At 42.0% G+C, this 9,218-nt stretch overlaps 2 protein-coding genes across 2 annotated transcripts; one reads left to right on the plus strand and one right to left on the minus strand.

The window, feature by feature from the left end:
- Window positions 1-325: 325 nt before the first annotated feature.
- LOC131301623 (putative serine/threonine-protein kinase-like protein CCR3) lies at window positions 326-3,087 on the minus strand. Its single transcript, XM_058327996.1, has one exon. The coding sequence runs from the start codon at window positions 2,918-2,920 to the stop codon at window positions 536-538; it is 2,385 nt and encodes a 794-aa protein (XP_058183979.1). The 5' UTR covers window positions 2,921-3,087; the 3' UTR covers window positions 326-535.
- Window positions 3,088-6,655: 3,568 nt separating this feature from the next.
- LOC131299861 (F-box/kelch-repeat protein At3g23880-like) lies at window positions 6,656-7,909 on the plus strand. Its single transcript, XM_058325435.1, has one exon. It carries the CDS (start codon window positions 6,656-6,658, stop codon window positions 7,907-7,909), a length of 1,254 nt encoding a protein of 417 aa, XP_058181418.1.
- Window positions 7,910-9,218: the final 1,309 nt, after the last annotated feature.

Raw genomic sequence — 9,218 nt, forward strand, 5'->3', positions numbered from 1 at the left:
AAGAATTATGAGCTCCAAACTCATAGTATAGACGTTGTGGTAGACATACTCTCTATATGTTCACATGCCAAGCATTATGTGCTCCACCCTGCCTTTGTCATCTCTCAAATCAAAACTCTAAAATTAGGCACCGGATGACATCATTCGCCTCCCCCTACACGAAACCAAGCAGTCAAAAAGAGTCGAAACTCAACAAATTAGAAAAAGATTGGGAACTTGAATCAAATGTGGGACCAAGTCATGCACTCAATGTCACAAATGGACTATACTTGTATGTGAAGAGAGAGAGAGAGAGAGAGAGAAAGAGAGAGGAAAGATGAACGACTAGTTCCTCAAACAAAAAATGATGCAATGTTTCTTGTTGCTGTCACTGTCAGTGTTAACCCTACCTACACCTCATGCTAGATGAACCTCTACACTTGCACTTCAAAAAGTATAGCAGGATAAATCATACAACAAAAACAAGACAACAAAAACAAAAAATGGGAAAAAAAAAAAATCAAATTTGTTTTCTTTTTCAATGGGGTTGAGAGCTTCACTCTGAAACAATGGAAATTGGACCACTAGAGATGCTGCCATGGCTATCATCGTTGCACAAAGCCAATGCCCTCTCCAAATTAGCCACAATGTCAGACATACTTGGCCTATCTTTCCCTTCCAAATTAACACAACGCACGGCGGTGTACGCCACCAGCTCCACCGCCTCCGCCTCACTCACCTCCGGCGGCCCCACCCTCGTGTCCAAAACCTTGACCATCTCTCCGGCCAAAATCGCGGGCACAGTGAAATCCACCACGCTCACTGGGTCCCCTCCTCCATCTCCACCGCTCTTGAATATGGCCCTTTTCCCAGTCAAAAGCTCCAGCAAAACCACCCCAAGGCCATACACATCACTCTTTGCTGTTAGCACGTTTAGTCCATAGTATTCTGGATCAATATACCCAACCGTCCCAGCTGCATTTGTTGGCCTAAAATCAACATCTGGCTCCGGACCCATTAATGATAATCCAAAATCAGAAACCCTTGCTACCCAATCCGAATCGAGCAAAATATTTGACGACTTGATGTCTCTATGAATAATTGGTGGCACTGCGTAGTTATGTAAATACTCGATCCCACGAGATGCGTCTAACGCAATTTTGATCCTCATTTTCCAAGAATTCAACAAACTGCTGCTCTTTTCAGTATTGTTTGGGCTGTGTAAATGATCATAGAGTGCTCCATTCTTCATGAACTCATATACAAGTAGCCTCTCATCCCTTTCTTCACAATACCCAACAAGTTGCACAAGGTGTTTGTGATGCAGCCTAGATAGAAAAGCAATTTCCGATTCGAAAGCAGTCTCTTTCTCTTGGAATTTCTTCGTCTTCGCCCCTGTTTCCCCCCTCTTAATGGCAACCTCTCGTCCATCCCATAACTTCCCTTTGTACACGACGCCGTAACTCCCTGCACCAAGCTTGTTTTCCATTGAGAAGTTGTTGGTGGCGGCAGAGAGGTCGGAAAACGAAAACTCCTCCGCCTTGTCAGCGTGTTTGGAGGAGGTCCCGCTCCTCTGCCGCCTCATTGCCCTCGACCCCTGCCGCCTGAGGGTGGAGGATCTCGACAGGGGACTTGTCAAAGACGTTAGTCCCCCATTCGAGTTTGAATGGGCAAAAGTGGGTTGCACCGAATTGTGAATCTTTTTGTTTCCAAAACAAATGCCAGTCCATAAGCAGAAGATGATGGTACACATCCCAGAAAATGCCCCAACAGATCCAACTATGAGAAAGGCTAGTAAACCCTTTCTCAAAACCTTGGATGGAGGCGAAGGAGAGAGAGAAACTCTAGGTGAAGATGAGAGAGGTGGTGGTGAAGTTGGTGGCATTGAAATAACAGGTATGCCACAAGGTTTACATATATTACCAGAACCAGAGCACAGGATTTCAGACTGAGGGTACATACCACAATGACTACAGTTGGATTGAACACATGGCCCCGGCAGTATTTTCAACAATGGAAGCTCAAAAGAGGCATTACTAGGCCAACCTGGACCCCAACATAAAATCGAAAATTCACTCGTGGTCAATCCACAAGTGAAATTAAAACCTGCAACAATCGATTCGAACGAAATCCCTTCAGTTAAATTGCTTGTATATTCTCCATTTCCACCCCAGCAAACAACTGAGCCATTACACCTTCTAATGGCACAAATGTGATCAGCCCCAAGTGCTAGTCCAGAGAATTCATAAGCAATATCAGATAAAAAATCGAAATTTTTCGAGTTTCCTATCCCTGTGCAGATCAAAAACCCAGTTAGATTCAACCCACAAGCTTGATTACCTCCAACAACAATATCTTCCATCAGCAAATTCTCGAATTTGGCTTGAATTTGACTTGCCATTGCTAAATTGCTCCCCCAACAAAAAACCCTATTCGTAGTCATCAAGATTCCGCAAGAAAAACCTAACCCAGATGAAATCAACCGAAATTGATCATACCCATTTAGAATTCGAGCCGATATTACATTTCTACCCTCCCTCCAGCATCTAACGGTATTTGTAAGGCTAGTTATTGCGCAAACTTGATCATCACCCATTGTAAGGCTTTGTAACGTTACTAAATCGTTGCTGTAAATTCGTTTTGGGGAGAAAGATGGGTCCCAGCAGACGACGGTGGCGCCGCCGGAGGTGACGCCGCAGAAGTTTTCCCGGCCGCCGGCGATGAAGTCGAAGGATATGTTGGGTTGGATGTAGGTTCGCCCTCCGTTTTTCCAGCATTGGATTTGGTGGGTGTGGCAGTCGGCGACGATGCCGCAGACGGCGGGGGAGTCGCCGCCGTATACGACTGCGACGGTGGCGGCGGAGCCGCTGAGGCAGTGGGCTGGAGGTGAGAGGACGATGAGGGTTAGGATTAGGGAGGTGATGGTAGCCGTTGGAGTCATCTAATTGAGTGAGGGTTTATGGCGGTGAGGCTGGGTGAGGGTAAGGCCTTCATTAGGGGAAGGGATGAGAGAGAAAGTGGAACTGGAGAGAGAGTAGGGGGGAATCAAAACTTTTCATCAGTTTCAAAAGCATTTTTTGTTGAACTGAACTCTGCCTGTGGGGATGGTAAATTCAATTGTGGGTGTATATACAGAGAATGCTCTCACTAAATTTGTAGGACAGCTGTACAGGAAAACTGTTTCCTTTGGGGCTGCCGAGAAATTTTTGGGTATCGGGCGGTATCACATGTTACCCGAGCAGCGCATTCAGGACATTCATTTCAATTTTGGAAGGCTCGGATTTGAAGAGAGAAAGAGGAGAGAGAGTGGTAGGATGAAAGAAGAGAGAGAGTTTCAATCTAAGATGTCCAATACATTTTTAGACGACCTGAATAAGCTGCTCGGGCACCACATAAGTACGGCCACGTGGTACCAGGCAAAAAAAAATTCTCGAGGCGGCTGACGGTTCACAACACAGATGTAAAAAATTGACCAAATTACAACCAATATTTTAGAACATCCTACACAGACCTGAAAAAATTCTACTTATGCTATGTGCTTCAAAATTTGGAGGATGAGTTTTTGTGGTGCACTTCATCATATCATTTTCTTCATATTTTGAACATCTTACACATACCTAAAAAAATGTAATTTGGTATATGCTTCAAAAATTGGAGCATATTCTTCATATTTTAATAGTCTGTTACTTTATAGGAAAATTTAATTTTCAAAATAGCACCTGAATTTTGGACCCAATGTCCCATAAATACATGAACTTCACTTTATTTCAATTAGGCATCTGTATTTTACAAAACCCCCAAATTCATACACTTGCCGTCATTCTCTGTACATTTTGTTCAAAAAAATGCTAACGTGGCATCCCCGTAAACTACCCTCACAGCACATGGTAGGAAGTGAAGTCGTATGCAACATATAGGATACAAATTGCTGATTAAAAAAAAAAAAAAGAGGATACAAATTCCATGCTAGTGCTTAACAATGTGCATAAATATGAGAGAGAGAGAGAGAGAGAGAGAGAGCAAAAACAAAGCAGGACACACAAAGTCATCCATTAGTCCAACTGTCCAAGAGTTACATGCCCAACGGTCTCAACATAGTAATTGACAAGCAAGAAAAAATGAAAGGATCATAGAAATCAACTCCATGTTCAAAATGAAATCAACTCCGTCACTGTGTCTTCTTCAGCAACCTGAGGCATATCACAGAGTTTTTAAGCAGAGAGTTGTCCCGCCTCTAAATACTTCCCTTCGGGGACTCTGGTTTCTCGAAAATAATGTCATCTTCAACCAATCAAAAGGCTGCGAATCATTCAGATATAAAAGAAAACTCAGGCTTTAACGCCAAATAAGAAACGGACGATAACCAGCCACAGAATATCAAGATAATGATGAAGTAGCATATATGAACGCAATTTGAGAAAACTGCGAAACAAACTGAGAGCACTAGTAGTTCGTAAAGTATCATTTTCGCACAATATAAGCACCCTACCAACAAAAGATTTCAAATCTGATTGCAAAAAGAAGAATCAGTCCACCTAGTCTCAAAGATAGAGAAGCATAATGCTCTTACCACCAACGAACATCAGTGAAACATGGTTTGTCTTTGTCCCAATCACTGCTATTTATTCAACAGTCTTGCTATTGTCAGCCCACTGGGTTGACGATAATCATACTAGAAGACAAGAAAAACAAGTATTTCTATGTACTTTTTATACCCTTTAATACATATTTACACACTCACTATTGTCAGCCCATTGGGTTGATTTTAGAATTTTTCTTTATTCAAACTAAAATCTGCAAATTTGAAAATGTTTTCTTACGGATCCAAAAAGGTAGAGATGGCAACGGGACGGATCGGAGGCGGATATTGACATATCTTAATCCGAACCTTCCACCCGACCTCCGAATCCACCCCGATCCCTGATCGAACATATTTTCTGTCCTCCATTCCCACTCCGAACGGAGAACAGAGATCCGATCGGAGATTCAGATATCCAAATTTGAAAAAAAAAAAAAAACCAGATTTTTGATAAATAAAAAACAAGAGTATTTGGGGACAGATCGGGGTGGATCGAAGGCAGATTTTTGATAAAAAAATAGATTTTCGGATATTCAGGGACAGGTCTAGGTGGATCAGGGATGGAGATCGGATTTAGGGCGGGGACAAACTTACCTTCGAATCCGATCCGATCCGATCCGATCTCTAATTTTTTTTTGAAAAATAAATCCGAATCCACCCTGATATCCAAAAAATCTCCGAAATATCGGATTCGTTCGGGACGGATAACGGATCAGATACAGACGCATCGGCCGAGATGGGCATCCCTACATGGCCAGTCATGGTTGGCTTCTATAGGATTCTCGATTGTTAATACCCTCATTTTTTAGGATTAACAATCCCACGTGATAACTAGTCCTTCCCCACAAACGATAAATCCTATAAGATATCTATCGCCTTCACAATCCAATCCCCCTCCAAAAGAGTTATCAAACATGTCCTTAATTGCCTAGAAAACTGAAGGTCTGTATGTTTTCACTTTCCAGTAGGATAAAGTTTCTTCCAAAAAATTCTCCCGCAAAACTTCCCTTTTTATCCTTCCCGTTACAATACTGCAGTTTTCAACGGCAACAAATTTCCTGAATAAATGACCAGTATACATTTTCTATGCAAATAAAATGTAATGGGAAGGATAAAATGGCTATTTTTTTTAATCATTCCCATTAAAAAGAGGGCGACTATTCGCAGCCTCGTATTTTTTTTCTTAGCCCGTTAAAAATTTTCAATTATACTCGACAGTTAGTTACCGAAATTGAGATACATTTTCAGCATACAATTACAGAAATATAATATTTTTTTCAACAGCTATTTACCGAAAATATATGTTCGGCATTTGTTTCCCGAAGGTTGAACATATTTTCGACATGTAGTTACCGAAATATAATCTTGTTTTCAACAGCTATTTACCGGAATGTTATGTATGATTTTCAACAAATATTTACCGAAATGTAGTGGGCTAAGGGAGAAAATACAGGGCTGCGAATAGTCGCCCCCTCTAAATATAATGTAATGAGAAGGATAATTAACTACGTCCGAACAAACAAAACGTGAAAATAGCTTTTCGATGCCAGTAATGCTACCCACACAGATTTTGTGCACAGATTTTTTGTGGGTCCCACACAAATAATCCGAGCCGTTCATTAAATGTAAAACATTTTTTCAAGGGCCTCCGTAAAAAATCAGCTAAATCCGATACTCATAGATGCTTGATTCAATCATCTAACTTTTCATTCGAATCTCAGGATAATAAAAAGTTAAATGATTGAATCAAAGACTTATAGATATCGGATTGAGCTAATTTTTTGCGGGGGCCCTTGAAAAAACGTTTTACATTTAATGAACGGCTCGGATTATTTGTGTGGGACCCGTAGTGGGCCCCACAAAAAATCTGTGCACAAAATCTGTGTGGGTAGCATCACTGTTTCTATGCAAATAACTGTGTCATCTTTCATTTTTGGTAGCTCTATCAAATGTGTGAGGAATTGGAAGTATAAGGGCAAATTGACACTCCGTGCAAAGTGCAGGCGTGCAAATTGCATTTTACCCAACACACCCTATGGTATGCTAAGGACAAGATGAAAACCCTAGGCCGTGCCTGCAACTTTCCGGGCAGTTAGCATGATACCATCCGGCGGAGGAGAGAGAAAACGAACTAGAAGATCAGAAGAAGAAGAAAAAGAAGAAGATCCCAATTTCCCACACATCCCAGAAGAAATCGTCTTCATTTTGCTTTCAAGATTACCGGGTAAGTCTCGCTCGCGATTCAAGTGCGTTTCCAAACGATGGCGCTCGTTTATCGCCTCAAGGCAGAAGGAGAAGCTTCTCGTCTTGTCTGGTGACTCTTTGCACCGCTCGGTCGACCGAGAAGGCACGGTGGAACCCATTGCCGAACCCTGGCAAAGAAACGTATCTCCTGACCGAACCCGTTTCGTCCAAATCTTGGGTTCCTGTGATGGGTTGGTTCTGATTCGGATCGACTATGATTTGTTCTTGTGGAATCCGGCGACTCGTTACTTCGAGAAAGTCGCGTCCCATTATGCTTTGAAGGATTCTTCTCGCTGTGCTGCTTCTGGGCTTTGCTACGACTCGTCTACCGAGGAGTACAAGGCCGTACTGGCGCTCGAGGGTGTTTGGGCGCAAACTGTAGAGGTTGGCAGTTTAAGAAACAAATGTTGGACAGAGGTTCGATTATCTTTCGCTAAATGTAGGTTGAATCCGGGGCCTATAGTGAATGGACATCTTCATTGGTTTGCCTATCGGAAACAAGGTTTAGCTAGCATTATTCTCGAGTTCAATCCACAAAAGAATACATTCGCGAAGGTACTAATGCCGCAATCTTATGGGAAAAAGACAATCATACTTGGTTTGGGAGCTTTGGAAGGATGCCTTTGCATGGCTCGCTTGGACAATCGAAGCAATCCTCGAGGAAATGTTGAGGTATTGGTAATGAAGGGATTTGGTGTAGAAAAAACTTGGATTGCTATGTTTACCATATCCAATTTGACCGGTTTTAAAGGTGAAGATGAGTTGGTGCCATTGTATTTCATGACGAGTGGAGAAGTTCTTGTGAAAAATCACACACGGAAGGATCATAGGAAGCGTATAAAGGCTCACAAAGACAATGAAATTCGGAATATGGAAATTCTGATTCTACTCAACTGTATCAATAATGCACTTCAATATTGGGCAAGTTGTATCGATGCAGTTCAATATGAGGAAAGTTTGGTTGAACCTATCGGTTACAACATTAGGCAAGAGGAAGAGCTAGGGGGAAAAGTGACGTATGTGGAATATATAAATCGAATATGTCATCAAAGAAGTACGTTAGTAAGTTATGGCCATCTAGAAGAATTCTTCGTTGACGAAGGTTAAGAATAGACTTTGATGACCAGACGAGGAGTAGACCGAGGATATAGGTAGGGGGATCAAGTGAAGCTGGCGATTATTGTGACACATTAACTCTATTCTCTCCATCCTTCCTGTATAATTTCAACTTCTATCAATGTTGATTTTGCCTTTTTCTTTCCCCAGCTCTTCTGAGTTGATTAATGTTTTGATATATCTTTAGTGTTCATGTTAAAATTGATGATAAAGAATAACTAGGTAACTGGCATAGTCTAATCTTTGGGTGATCCAAGATTCATACCTGTTGGCGTAACACAAGCGCTAGGCTCCACCGATTGAATTCTGTGAGGCTTTTTAGTCTCGAAGTCAACCTTAGATATTCTAGGATTTTGTGAAATGATTAGACATTTATATGCGATATACCATGGCAATGCCAAACTGTACTCCGGAAGTTAGTACCCAATATACTGGCCGTAGACATCATGGTACTCCCATTTGTATTTGTTCCTTTCTCCACAATGTCATTAGTTTTTCGACTCAAATACTCTCTCTTAGCTATCAGGATAGCCTTTTTCTCTGCCAAAGCAGCCAAGTGAGCCATTAATTGGCTCTCTCCCTCTTGAAGTTGGTTGAATTCAGTCTTCCGCAGAAATCCTTCCCTATATTTTGCTGATAAAGTGGCAGAAAAATTGGTTCGATCCTACCAATTTAAGCAGAAATCCTTCCTCCTCTAATCCCAGCAGCTGTTTTCATATGCTTCGCTGAACTGTGTGGAGATGGCTGTTGCAAAAGCTGGCTTTGAAGCCATTATCGCCCTCAACATACAGAATACAAGGATGAGGAGGCGGTTGCTTGGGCTATCTCAAACGCTATCTCTGAAGGCTCTGATGAGCTGATCCGGTTGTTCGCGGAGGAGCATGGTTCCGTCGAGAAACTCTGCAAATTCTTGAAATCTTCAGACCCAAGGATTGTGGTTTGCTGCCTCAATGGATTTCGTAAGATTCTGAAGGCGGGGTTGGATTTGATTAGAACATCTCCTCGACCATGACAACCCGGATGTTTCAGATTGGTACGAGGCATTTAAGAAGGCTCTGGTAACCATATCAGTTTATTTTCCTTTCGACGAGAATGATATTCCACATGATCTTTGATGAGTGAGTATTTGTATCAGTTCATCGAGGTGCCATCAGCTTATAAGAGTCCAATCCATTTCAAGCTTTCCAGCAGCTGAATGACTCTCCTCCAGCGAGGAACCCTTGGAGCTCGTTTACTGTCACCTAGCCATTTGATTTTATGGGGTCTGCGTATGGTAAATTTGTATTCTGGCTGGTTTTGC

The sequence above is a fragment of the Rhododendron vialii genome, chromosome 9a (assembly GCF_030253575.1).
Source record: "Rhododendron vialii isolate Sample 1 chromosome 9a, ASM3025357v1".
In the NCBI taxonomy this organism is placed as follows: Eukaryota; Viridiplantae; Streptophyta; class Magnoliopsida; order Ericales; family Ericaceae; genus Rhododendron; species Rhododendron vialii.